Source organism: Erythrolamprus reginae, chromosome 1 (assembly GCF_031021105.1).
Source record: "Erythrolamprus reginae isolate rEryReg1 chromosome 1, rEryReg1.hap1, whole genome shotgun sequence".
NCBI lineage: Eukaryota > Metazoa > Chordata > Lepidosauria > Squamata > Dipsadidae > Erythrolamprus > Erythrolamprus reginae.
In genome coordinates, this window is record NC_091950.1 from 278,691,601 (window position 1) to 278,706,270 (window position 14,670).

Below are 14,670 nucleotides of genomic sequence, written 5' to 3' on the forward strand. Positions count from 1 at the left end.
TAGGCATGGCCAGCACGTGATGCATCCGGCCTACAGGCCACAAGTTTGACACCCTGGTATAATGTATATGTTTAAAAATTCTGGATAGTTTTAGTTTTGCAGATAAGTATGATTTTTTAACATAAATATAATTAAACAGGAAAAGTTATTTCATAATTTACATCATAAGCAATTACTTTATCCATGTCATTAGTCGTCTTCCATTCACAAAGCAATCGTACAGAATTTATGAGAGAAAAGTATGGAATTCATTCTGGATGAGAAGGATTCTATAAGCTCCCTTGTATTTTTCCTTAGAATCTGAGGTTCTTTAAGAACTACTAATATTTAATTTATATACTATTCCTTCAACTGAAAGGATTGCTTTAAGTAGCCTATTGCTGTTTACAGAACAGTTCAGCCAACTGGCTTGAAAGAATTCATCCTAAAGACTTATTATATCAGGACTTTTCTTCCTATTGTTAGAAGAATTTGATTGTGAGTTGGTATCTTTTCACCATTTAAAATAATTTCTTTTTGAACTCTTAGTTCAGGGGTAGGGAACGTTGGCTCTTCTATGACTTGTGGACTTCAACTCCCAGAATTCCTGAGCCAATCATGCTAGCTCAGGAATTCTGGGAGTTGAAGTCCACAAGTCACAGAAGAGCCAACGTTCCCTACCCCTGTCTTAGTTTATCACGCTTCCTGTGCATAGACAATTCTTCCTATGGAAGAACAAAATATATATTTTTCTTTCAACAAGAAGCCATGTGTGGCTTTTGTTATGTCAGCAGAAGGCATCATTCGTGTCAGCATTCATATTGTAAGCTCTGTAAATAATTTGCAATTTTGATGGCATTTAATTATAGTATTCTTTGTCTATTGCTTTTTTTATGTGCTAGTTCCAGCTAAGAGTAATTTGTGACAGTGATAGCAAAAAAGTTTAATTCTGGGCAAAGAAAGTTCTATTCCTTATTTCAGTGTTATATCAATACTCACATCAGCAGCTAACTTACGGTAACTGAAAATGAAAATGAAGCCTTAATTCTAGAACAATTTCATGAAGTATTCTGTTGCTTGCAATAATTTTGCAATAGCATTGTTTCAGGGTTGCAGCCAAAGATGTACAGAATTCATCTGAAAATACTGAACAGTTGAAAAACTGACCATTCTAGAAATTAATATCTAATTATTATTTAGATATTATACGCTCTTTTTCATTTTTTTTTTCATTTTTTGGGGGGAATTTCTTAGTCTGCATGTAAATTCTTCTATACCTATGTTTATGATTTTTTCCTCCTATATATTTTAAGTATAATGCTATTTGTTAGATTTAGCTGCATGATATTTCAGGATTTTCACTGGTGAAACAACTACTTGAAAATCTTGCAATAAACAAGAGATGCTTTCTTGAAAAGACTAATCTGATTATTAATTCATGGCTAATTGTGATCCAGACTAAATTAATTTTGTTGCACTTTTACCAGTAGGCTATAGGTCTAGCAGTAGAGAAAGTAAATCTGCAACATTAACTGTGCCAGAACAGCAAAGAACAACTCATCATCGTTCACGATCTGTATCTCCTCACCGTGGTGACGATCAGGGCAGGACCCGTTCTCGTTTACCAAATGTGCCATTACAGAGGTAAGATTGAAAATGTAGCTGCTTCATCTGTACAAAATGGAGTAATTTAGAACCCCACTATTTCTAGCACTTTTCCACTGAATTCATCCGGATTTAAAAATGGGCAACTGTGAGGGGGCAGATTTTTGTGGTTTATTTATTTTATTTTATTTATTGTTAGAGTTGAAAGGGGCCATGCAGGTCATCAAGTCCAACCCCCTGCCTGAGCAGGAATCCTAAAGCACCCCAGCCAAATGGCAGTCCAATCTCCTCTTGAAAGTGTCCAGAGTTGGGGAGTTCACAACCTCCGCAGGCAGGTTGTTCCACTGGTTGATCGCTCACCGTCAGGAAGTTCTTCCTTACTTCTAGGTTGAATCTCTCCTTGGTCAGCTTCCAGCCATTGTTCCTCGTCCGGCCCTCTGGTGCTCTGGAAAATAGAGTGGCTCCCTCCTCTCTGTGGCAACCCCTCATATACCTGTATACAGCTATCATGTTCCCTCTGGCCCTCCTTTTCTCTAGGCTATCCATGCCCAGTTCCCACAATCTCTCTTCGTAAGTCTTGGTTTCAAGTTCCCTAATCATTTTGGTTGCTCTTTTCTGTACCTTCTCCAGAGTTTCAATGTCTCTTTTGAAGTGTGGTGACCAGAACTGGATGCAATACTCCAGATGTGGTCGGACCAGGGTGTAGTAGAGTGGTATTAATACTTCCCTGGTCTTGGAGTGTATCTCCCTGTTGATGCAGCTTAGGATAGTGTTGGCTTTTTTGGCCGCTTTTTTTTGGTTATAGATATGTGGAGTTGATATTCTCTTTGGGCACTTTGTGTTCCCTTTAACGCAAGGACAATTGCTCCCTCTGCAGTGGTCAATTTGCCCTAGAGAGAATTGTTAGCTTCTAATGTAGTTTTTATAACTAGGAAACTAGTTTCCTAAACAAGATTATTCTATCAATAATCTTACTTTTTGATACCATCATGTTCCTTATGCCCTCCTGTCAAGGAAGAAATTTACGTAGAGAGCACTAAAGTTCTTGCCAAAAAGGTTGGAGGAGCAAGAAATTAACAAAAGAATTCTGCAATTTTGCCAAGTAAAATTTTTCTCTCATCATCAAATCATTGAATTAAATATTAATATTAATTATATGCTGTCTGAAAACTTGAAGAATGTTAGTCACAACACATCAGGAAAACAAGTGGCTACAAAAAGCTATTATAATGGATTGGATTACATATATTTACATTCCTAGATGAATATTCCTCTATTTGCATCAAGGTTATCAGACTTAACAATTTTACACCTAAACATTTATGTTAATTTATTTGTTCATTATTCTGTAAACCAGGAGTTTAGATGAAATTCATCAAATGAGAAGATCACGTTCTCCAACTAGACACCATGATGCCTCCCGAAGCCCAGTTGATCGCAGACCCAGAGATATGGATAATCAGTATTTATCAGATCAAGAAGGGTATGTTTTTTATCTTTATATTTCTATTAAAAGTATCAGCGCAGCTTTGAAAATACCTACTTTCTAAAAGTCCTCATATCTATAACAACAGCAACAACCAAGTATTGTATTCAAATCTTAAGGCAACATTGAGCAACCCTCCTCTTCGTGGACTGCTTACAGCTTACAGAATTTACTGTCACTGTTTTTCCTGTCAATTTCGCAAACATTTTTTATCCTGTCTTTCGGTACTTGGAGGATTGCCATAGCTAAGAGGGGGTTGACTTATTCTCTGAAGCTCCTGAGGGTTGAACAAGAAGCAACAGGTGGAATCTCATTAGTAAGACACACCATTTAGAACTAAGGAGAAATTTCCTGACAGTGAAAAGAATTAACTAATGGAACAGCTTGCAATCTTACCCCAACCCTAACCTGAACTGAACAATGCTTTGTAAGAACAGCGTTGGGTTGTTCCCGGTTCAGCCCGGCTCTTTGAACCGGTAGTGGCAGCAGTAGGAGGCTCTGCTTACCTAGAGGGTGTGCATGTGTGAACCAGTAGGAACAGGTTTTAGAACCCACTACTGGTTAAGAACTTTCTGAACAGAATGTGGGGTGTCTGATGGTCTGATTTATATTTTAGCATGATGATGGCTGCTGGATTTTACAAAAACAGCATTTATGGATAATCAGTCATTTTGATAAACAGGGAGAGGACAGATTAAAAAATAAGGAAACATTAATAAAATTAATAAAAAAATAAGGAAACATTAATCCATAGCAATTTCAGCTTTGTGGCTTGTATGTGTAATCAGTAATTTTTTATTAGAATTTGTAGGCTGCGTATGGTATGTGACGGTACATTTCCAAATATGGCAACTATTTATTTTATTATTTATTTATTTAGATTTACATATAATTTTCCGTGTGGATTTATGGAATAGCACTATTCTTTATTTTTCTTTGTGCTACTTTGGTTTACATGTAAAATATTAAATTTCATAATGTTATTACTACGTTTACTATAATGTTATTGGCTAGCATGCCAAACTGGCAGTGAATTATATGTTAACACTTTTTGTCCATCTTATTATTCAATTTATGTAACTGATAAGTTTTCCAGCATGGTGGCATATTGATCAGTTTTGCTACTTCAAAAAGGTTTACATTTATCTACCTGCTTAAAATGGTCTTTAATAGATTTTTATAATATCATAGCTTTATAAGCCTAAGCTTTACTTGACAAAATTATTATTTTATGGGGGGATTCATTTTTATTTATTCAGTTTTTTTTTTTAAAGAGATCTTATTAGCATGCATGCTACACCCAAGAACTATTCTCTTTGGTTATGATTCATAGTTTCCTCTATCTTATAGTTGCTTCTAATGAAGAAACCCTAGTCTGGATCAGGCCAAAATTAATGTGCGGCGCCTTCTTCTTCTCCTCCTCCTTTTTAAAAAAGTGCTCAAATTTTACCTGTACCCATTTGCTATCAAGAACAGATGAAAACAACCTTGAAAACTGTTCTGTCTGGGTCCCCCCCAGAAGCCAACACCAACCAAAAAGAGTAGTCAGACACACTGGTAAAAAGCAAAGGCAGTTTATATAAGTTCAATCAAATACAGGTAACAAAAACTGTTCTTACAGACAGGAACACTATGAAGCTTCACAGAGATTTCACGAAGGCCAGGCAATAAAACAGGATTCTTGCTGGCAAAAACAACGCTGGAGATAATAAAACCCATGCCTCCCCCAAGTCTTCCAGACTTCTAGGCCACAAGCCAAGATCAGAGACACTAAGAATCGAAGCAAGGTCACAGGACTCCCAGTTGATAACTCTCCACAAGACTGTAAGGGCGGGCCTGCCTTTTCAACCCTGCTGAGGAGAACCACACCCAAACCCAGCTGTTGCCAATTCAGGGATGGAAATACCTTTCTAATTGGTCCCTTCTTTGAGCTGCACGGCGCTGCCTCGTGTCTATTATAGCCTGTGCGTCTTCATCCCATGAATCCAGGCTACTAGCTGGGGAGAGGCCCCCCCCCCGGGGGTCTCAGGCTGCTCTCCCTCTTCCTCTTCCTGACGTTCCTCTCCCCCGTCTGCCTGATCCTCTCCCTCCTGTTCACTGTCCTCCTCCTCTGGGCATGGATCCGGCGGAGATCCAGCCGGTCCCTGAGGAGCCTCAGGCTGATTCACAACAAAAACATAACATTAAGTGTGTTAATAAGGCATTAAGTAGCTAGCAATTTTTGCGCTTCCCTAATTCTTTGCCAGGAGCAGAGACACCCTTTCATGCTACGTTTCTTTACTCTGAGCATTTTGCACTTATTTTAATGAAACTTTTACTTTCATGACACTTGTTTACAATGTGAAATAGCAGAAAATCCTGCCAAATGTGACTTGAGAAACAAAACTCTCTAAACTGTTTTGGATGTTAAGACTCAGTAGTGTGTAAATTTAGGCTGCTTAGAAATGTGTTGAAACAAATTAGGTTTAATTGAACTAAGGCTGTATTTGTAAAAAATAAAAATTCACCTAAAGTATTAAACAGCTACTTTTTGCTAAAATGAAAAAATGAGTAGTCTAATAAATTCTTCTTCAAAGCTTATCAAAAGGACTATCTCAGTTCAGAATTTCTAGTTTATTTTGTGTTTTCATTTACATATCATGGCATAATTCATGCTATTTAATGCTTCATATTTATGTAACTGTTTCATTCATCGTCCAATCCTGTCTGTGCAGTGAGCTTCTTATGCTGCCCAGGGCAAAACGAGGAAGAAGTGCAGAGTGCCTACATACAACCAGGTAAATACAGGCATTTGGTAACTAAGCTTGCTTATAAATAGTTCTGGTGTACGTCTTTCACATCTTTTCTATTTATTTTACAAGTCATTCTGTTCCCCCAGAAACTGTTCTTCCTGTTAGTCCTACTGCAGATGAAAGGCTGGCTAATTCTTTTAGTTATTTTTAAAAGTTTTCATATACTGATGCATCAGTCAATATAATGAATGAGTTTAATATATGCAAATCTATGGATCTGAGCAGCTGTTTTCTATATTTATATATCCTTTCATATCTAGATTGTGTAGCTTCTCTTAGGACAAATTTCATATCTAGCAATTGATCACTTGCAAGCACTGTAACTACAAGCAAAAAAACAGGCCTTCAAATGTATGGCAGGGTTATTATTCTATGTTGCATTGTTTACAATTATTTGTTTAATTTTTCTTTATTTTATTTTGAGTTTTCTATTTTATACACACTGATCATTTCGGATGTAAAATAAAATGCTCTTAATTCATTGCAAAACTTTATGAACATAAGCACTCCGTTTCCAGACATAGCAGGGAGGTTTCATCCTCATGTACAGTGCAAAGGCAGAGGTGGGTTCCCACCAGTTCAGACCACTTCTATAGAATCAGCAGTAACTTGGCGGCCTGGGTTGCTAGAACCGGCAGCGATCCATGCCTGCATTGCGCATGAACTAGCTCTCATTTTGTTTTAAGTACTGTACATTGTTTTCTATTGCTGCCCCGACTCTGCAGAGAGGGGTGGCATACAAATGTAATTAATAATAATAATAATAATAATAATAATAATAATAGTAGTAGTAATAATAATGCACGCATTAGCATGCAGTGTCACTGAGCAAACTGGCAGTGAAAAAATCTAGAACCCACCCCTGTCGAAAGGGATACACTTAACACCTCATTCTTCTATTACAATGAACTGACATATCCACCTTTTACCATCCCTAAATGTTTTAAGTTTATACCTGACACACGGACCCATAGATTCTCTACCTTCAAGGTTATCCACTGGGAGATTTTAACGTCTCCTGTTCAAATCTGAAATTTTAAATCTGAAATTTTAAATGCTGAAATTTAAATAACCTTATGGATGGAGCTACTCTTTCCACTAATCTCAAGTTATCCAAATGAGGCAATTATGCATTTTTGATTAAATCATTAAGATATGAAAGGGATCAAAACAATGATGGTCAGAAACCACACCACCTCTGACCATTACAAAAGCCTGCTTAACATTTTCCACGAACTGGCTTATATTTGGAGATCTTGCATTTTAATATTGCTTTCTTTCTTTTGATCCATAACTGTAAATTCATTAATAAATATCTGCCTTGGTGGTATTTGCAGGAAGGCGATAATATATAAACAAGAAGAGCAGTAAATTTCTTTTTGCCCTAGATACTGCAGGATAAGTCCTAAGTAGAAAGACATCCTGGTAGTCACATCTAAAAGAGAGAGAGAGGTGAAAAGCTGAGTATTATAGACAAATTAATGTAATGATGATATAGTAGTTATAGAAGTGATAGGTGAATAGGTTGTTATTATTTTGTAAAAGATTGGTGTCTTTTTCTGAATGTAAAAATCCGATTCCTAAATACTTCACTATCTGATGAAAGCCATCCTCACTATTTTATTTTATTAACATACATGCAGTACATATATACATGCATACATACATACATACATACATGCATGAAAAATAAACTTGAGAAATATGCTAAAATACGGGAAATTGAAGAATAAAGCTCTCCCAAACAATTCAATGACTGTGAGTTGCTATTTCTTGTCTTTTCTTTGATGCAGTACAACTTAAGCAGATAGACTTTAAATGTTATTAATTACATTGGCAAGTACTGTTTAATTTTATTTATTTATTTATTAAACAAATTTATGTGGCTGTACAATTCACACAGAGATTCCAGGCCAGTATATAGCATTAAAAATCCAGTGAAAAATACACGATTAACTGGCACGTGGCCCCATGGTGGCAACAATAGCATCAGACTAGTCACTTGATTGGCTCTGAATAGATTCCTCAAGTCTGCTGACAAATCCATGTCTTCAAGGCCTTGCGGAAAAGCAACATGATAGGGGTCAATATGATCTCTGGGAGAATGATGATGTTGCCAAGGAGGAAGCCACCACAGAGAAGGCCCTTTTTCTAGGTCCCACCAGATGTACTTCTTTGATAGTTGAGACAACAGCATTCCTTCTCCAGTGGGTAAGGTAGATGTAATTATTAACAATACTTGCCAACAAACAGCAAATGACTTACATGAATGTTTTGCTGCATCATCATTTACTATTTGGTCTAGTGCTGTTTTCATATCTGCCTATATATTTTTGTTTCTTGCATGGCTCTTTCTTTTATTTTCTTCTTTTCTATCATATTCAAGAAATTCTGTTAGGCACTATAAATCACTACCTCCCAAGATGCCTTTATTTGAGAATGGCACTTACTGGAATCTTTACAGGTAAGAAATCTGTTGCCGTCACATGAAAATTTTCACATAGAATTCCAGAGAAAAAAGGATATGTTTTTGGAATGACCTTGTCAATCAGCCTCTCTATCTCAATACATAACCACACACCCACACACTTCTTTGAAATGCCTTATGGTTGCAATACCCAGTTTGTTTGGCTGATCTATAGAAGCTAAGGAGGATGAATTCTCATAAGTTCTTGTATGAGAGATTATCATGAAATTTCAAGCTTCTATATGGACAGTGCTCAACCTACTGCCATTGGGTCAATGAACATTCAAGATGACTACATAGCTAAAAAAAAGAAATGTGACTTTTGACCACTCCTCACAAGGACTGTCATAGCATCCCTGCAGTCATAAAATTGCCATTCAGATTCTTGGCTATCAGCATATATTTATGACGGTTACAAAGTCCTGGGTCATGTGATTGCCATTTACAAAGTTTCAAGATCACTTTACACAAGTCAATGGAGGAAGCTGGCTTGCTTTAATGACTGCTGCAAAAAAAGGTCGCAAACTCAATCATGGTCATTTTATGCCTGGCATCACTTTGTGACCCAATTTAAGTTAAGGACAACTTGTACCAGACACACAAATTTTAAAAAAACCAAACCAAAAGGAGTTATGACAAACCACATCCATAATGTCAATATCGCCATGAATTGAACATAATTTATGTTTGTCTTAGCTTATTAGATAAACAGTATGGCTCATGTGTAGCAAAGTAGTTTGATTCAATTTTTACTCCATTTAAATTATTTGTCAGTGTGAAGTATTCATTGCATAGATGAATACGTTTGTAGTTGGAATCTATAAATGTATCCATAATTATACCAGAGATGAAATTCAATTTTTTTTCCCTACCTGTTCTGTGGGTGTGGCTTGGCAGGGGAAGGATACTGCAAAATCTCCATTCCCTCCCCACTCCTGGGGGAAGGATATTGTAATATTTCCATTCCCACCCAACTCTGGGGCCAGCCAGAGATGGCATTTGCCTGTTCTCCAAACTACTCAAAATTTCTGCTACCGGTTCTCAAGAACCTGCTGAATTTCACCCGTCACTTATGTAGCTCTATCTCCTATTGAATAGAATGAACTATTTTCTTAGGATATTCCTAGGACTATTTATCATCACACCCGTTTTCTCTTCTGAATATCTGATACTTATACAGTGATACCTCATCTTACAAACGCCTCGTCATACAAACTTTTCGAGATACAAACCCGGGGTTTAAGATTTTTTTTGCCTCATCTTACCAACTATTTTCACCTTACAAACCCACCACCTGGGAAACCCCACCTCCGGACTTCCGTGTTTTTGCGATGCTGCAGGGGAATCCTAGCAGGGGAATCCCAATAGGGGAATCTCAGCAGTGCAAAAACGGGCACTTCGCTGGCAACGGAAGTCCAGAGGTGGGGTTTCCCAGCGAGGGAAGCCTCAGGGGAATCCCAGCAGCACAAAAACACAGAGGTCCGGAGGTGGGGTTTCGAGGACTTTGGTGTTTTTGTGATGCTGCAATTTCACTGATGCTCCCTTCACTGGGAAACCACACCTCTGGACCTCCGTTGCCAGCGAAGTACTCGTTTTTGCGATGCTGGGATTCCCCTGCTGGGATTCCCCTGCAGCATTGCAAAAACACAGAAGTCCAGAGGTGGGTTTCCCATGGAGGGAGCCTCAGGAGAATTCCAGCAGCACAAAAACGGGCGCTTCGGCTGGCAAAAGGGGTGAATTTTGGGCTTGCACGCATTAATCGCTTTTCCATTGATTCCTATGGGAAACATTGTTTCATCTTACAAACCTTAAGAACCTCATCCCGGAACCAATTAAGTTTGTAAGACAAGGTATCGCTGTACCACACTGATGTTTGGAATATTTTAATTTATTCTATATCTATATTTTATTTTTCTTCCTGTGTGATTTGCATTCATTGTGAAACTTCCTTTTTTTTCTTTTTCATGAATTATTTTGAATTGTGAAGCTCAACCCTGCCTGCATATATTAAGGCCAAATCAGTGCTTAGTCAGGATAATTCCTTTCATCCTAATTGCCTTAACTCACATGTATCGAGATTTACAGGAGGACTGTTGGTTAGGTAAGGTTTCAGACAAAGCATCTTTCCCTGTATTAATTTATTTAGAATAATTGTTTTCATGATAGAATATCCTTTTCTTTCAAGCCAATGGAATCCCATCATTATGTTTTCCTTCAAGAAAATAATCATACAGATATATTTATTTTCATTTTTGCTTTCCAATTTTACATTGGTGTTCATTATCCACTGCTGAGCTGTAATCTTGCTTATGAAAGCCAACAGACTGACTTCATATGATAAGATTGCAGTATATGATACCATTTAATGCAACCAAATTTAGTTGTTGTTTTTTTAAATATATTTTTTGGACAATCTTCTTGCCATGTTTCATCCAACCTGTTCCATTGTAGCTTCATGACTTTATTGTGATTTAACATCTTGTGTAAAAAGAACATTACTTTGATTTAATATCTAACATGCTATTCCTTTCTTTGTTTTCTTTTTGTTTTTTTTCTTCTCTTTCTCTTCCATTGGATGCGTTAGTGAACTGCAGCCCTCGCTTGACAGGGCTAGGAGTGCTAGTACTAACTGCTTGAAGCCTGATACTAGTTTGCATTCACCAGAACAAGAAAGGTATAAAAGAAAGACTTCTCAACATTGTGTCATTTGTGCTGGTGATCATTATTACCTTTGTTGCTTTTTCCGTATCAGCTTTATATTTGCTTCACTGATATATCCCATTGCCTGTTACTATATACATAAATATCTGTTGGATTCAACAGTGATAGATGTCATGCTTCTAACATATCTTGACGTGATTATAACAGCATCCAGCATCTTCAGCTCTTGGTCACAATTCTTTTTCACTCACATTCTGGTTTGGCTTGATTTGGTTGGTTTGAATATGTGTCGTCATTGTTTGCAAAAGTGCTCGGTATGCCGATAACAACACTTCATTCACAATTGAGATAGTTTAACTGAACACTACTTTTGTTATTTCTCCATCTGGCGAAGTAGGATCTGGTCCATGGAGGTTTGGGGAACAATAAATTTGCATATGTGCAAAATGTCAAAAACCTGTTTTCCCTTGACTGAACACATTCAAAAATATTGTTAAAATTTAATTTATTTAGTTCAGTGGTTATAGATATTGCTGTTTAGCAAATTGTCTAGTAAAAATTAGAATCAGGCTGAAAATATACTTAGAGCATGGAAGTAGGGATCCAATATTTGTGGCTCTTTCAACTATTGGTCAACAAAATTCTAGTTTATACTGGAACCAGAGGAAGGAAGCATATTGGCAACTAATCCAAACACAACTGCTTCTGTTTCATCACCTTTCATTGTGTTATTCAAATACATTAGTAAATAGGGTTCATTGTTGAATGTTTGATAATATTTTATAATAAGATGATATAGAAATGATATGTATTAACATAATTGCATCTAAAACTTTATGGTTTACTTTTCTTTCATTTTAATATGAAAATAATCTATTTTAACAGCATCTGTCTTAACTTTTTTGGTTTTATTGACACATTCAATATTGAACGTGCCATAACACAAGTCAGAGGACAAGTCAAAAATTAGGCCAGTTTATTTACACCTTTACACCAAAATTAGGCAAGTTTATTTACACCTTTACACCTTTCTAAAAGCCGTATTTTTCAGTTGAAGTATTATCAAATCTGCTTGTAAACCACATTCTAAACACTCTAAACACTTTGACTTTTTGGAAGAAGAATTAGAATATAAGTTTACTTATCTTTTTCTTAGGGACATTGTTAAAAACAAGTAGAGCACAAAATTACTGAGATGCTTAAGAACAAAGAAATTAGATTGTTTTTGCATATAGTGGGATGCAGTAACTAAACAGACTAAGAGAAGTCATAAATTATTATGGCATTCTAACTTAATTGAATATATAATTCTTAGAAGATACCAGATTTACAAGACAAACTTTGGAAAATATAGTGTATTTTTGTACACTCAGTTTTCCAAGCTACAATATTATTTTTTAAAAAATACTTGCTTTTGTTTGTGAATTATTTGTTACGCTGTTTCTCATTTTTAGTGTTGATATACTATTCGAACATAAAAAAGAAGAGAAGATCTATTTCATATATCAGAGGTTTTGGCACACATTTTGAAAAGCAGGGTTTAATGATAAAATAGCAATATAAAAATGTAATGAATAAGTATATTTTCTTAAATTTAATAAACAAGATGTTATGATAATTCTTACTTTTATTTTATTTTATTTTATTTCAGCAATTTACCACACTTAAATGATGCTTGCCAAGAGTGAAAGCTAATAAGATAAGGACATGAGTAATGAGCTCAACATTTTCCTCCTGTCCTTGGATTAATAATTTATAGAAAACCTGATGACATAAGAAACCTGTTCACATTTCTCTCTTTTTTTGAAAGATATAGTTATTAATTTCAAGACTAGAAAACTCTGAAATCCATGTTTTAATTTTTTACATATCTTATTGCGAAGAAACCAGATCACAGAAGTATCTCTCAAAAATAGGAAATGAGAATTCCTATTAATCTTGATCGGTACAGGGTGTATCTTTTTGTCCTATACTTCTAGATCAGTGGTTATTAAACTGTCAATTATCTTTTTGCCAGTCTCAAATAATGTCATTATCTCCACACATACAAAAACAAGCTCTATTATATTACACAAGCATATCTGCAGTGGCAGCCTAAAATTAATCCCCAATTTACAAACAATTATAAATTATTCTAGTGCTACCTAAAATACACAAATTACCTCCAGTTTAAGAATTGCTGATCTAGATGATATGACTTGACAAATAGTTATTTTGAATGCATATAAAAATAAATATAATGTATTCACAAATCACATGAAATAACATTTATTAGTTTTATTCAGTAGAAGGTTAAAGACCTTTGCATGGAATCAAAAACAATGAAAGAGTGTTCACATTGCTCTTTTAAAATATCTATATTATTTTCATTATTTTTCACTATAATTTTGAATATGTCTGTAACATCATAGAATCCCTGAGACGTTCTTGCATCTAATTTATAAGCTCTATTCAAATAGAGACATTGGTAAGGAAATATAAGTGGTACAAGAAAAAATCTTATTTTATTAATAATCTGACCATATAAAAAAAAAAATAAAGCCAATACAGAAGAGACAGTAGTACTTATTCAAAATGAATAATCACTTCTATGGTTAATCCAATCTATTCTAGGTAGTCTGTTCACTTCAAAAATAACTTTGATATAAAAATTGCAGTCTTGCTAGTGATATGCAGATCCATTCCCTGAAAGATGTAAGACAATTTCTCCTGGGTATCCGGATATTTTTTAGATTTTAAATAAGATAAAAATAAATCAACATTTCTGCAGAATATAGTTTGAAGTCAAACCAGATATTTGCAATGTCTTCAATGTCAATATGTTTAGAAACATACTTTTATTGTAAATAAAAGATGGCTGCAGACATTTCCCATAATTTCTTGTCTCTTAACAATTAAGACTGATAGCTCAGCATAAACCATCTTGGATTCAAATCCATGTCCCATCCTGACATTTTAATTGGAATAATGGGAATAATGTCCTTATCTTTTCCACAATCTACTCAAAGTGGTTGTTTATAATCTTTACGATTTTGTCAGGGAAACTGTAGCCCAACATACTTGTTAAGCTCCGGTCACATTATCCTTAGTGATTCCACATAATTGATAATAAGGAAAAGGTCATAATTCAGGTATTTTCATATAGTTTCATTCTAACATGTTATGTTATGTGTAGTAGCTAAAATTCACATATAGAATTAATTTTTGAGGTGCGCATGCAGATGCATGTCCACGACGCACACTCATGTCCACATGCAAGATTTAGCTTTCACACATTTGCAGCAAGTGAAATCTTGCGTGAAGATGCTTGCATGAACGAGATTTTGGTGATTTTTGCCAATTTTTTGCTTTTGCGCATGGGCAAAAACAAAAATATTGGTGAAAATCACCAAAATCTTGCTCGTGCATACATCCTCATGCCAAATCTTGTGCCAATGGGCACGGGCATGCCCGCTGGACCCACACGCACCTGTGACGGCCTCGGAGGGCTCACCAATAGTGCCAAAGATGGCAGTCCTTCGTTGGTGAGCATCTTGCCCAGTGCTTTATACAAGGAACATTATCCGAATGCAAATAAATTCTTCAAGGATATGCCTCTCTTAGAGGGCCAGGAAGGAGACTCCAATATACTGTAAAGCAACCAGTGTGACATACAGTGTTTATCCTTTCTGATGATACGT

General features: G+C 35.9%; 1 protein-coding gene across 3 annotated transcripts in view; it reads left to right on the plus strand.

Moving 5' to 3' along the window:
• The window catches only part of RIMS1 (regulating synaptic membrane exocytosis 1), a 342,317-nt gene that overhangs the window by 238,985 nt on the left and 88,662 nt on the right, over positions 1-14,670 (plus strand). For 2 of the 3 annotated variants that reach the window (XM_070733057.1, XM_070733055.1), the window contains 5 exons: positions 1,467-1,623; positions 2,942-3,067; positions 5,785-5,847; positions 10,317-10,430; positions 10,914-11,003. In XM_070733057.1, the coding sequence (XP_070589158.1) occupies positions 1,467-1,623; positions 2,942-3,067; positions 5,785-5,847; positions 10,317-10,430; positions 10,914-11,003 (550 nt within the window). The remainder of the gene's footprint in view (positions 1-1,466; positions 1,624-2,941; positions 3,068-5,784; positions 5,848-10,316; positions 10,431-10,913; positions 11,004-14,670) is intronic. The other variant, XM_070733056.1, reaches the window with a different exon arrangement.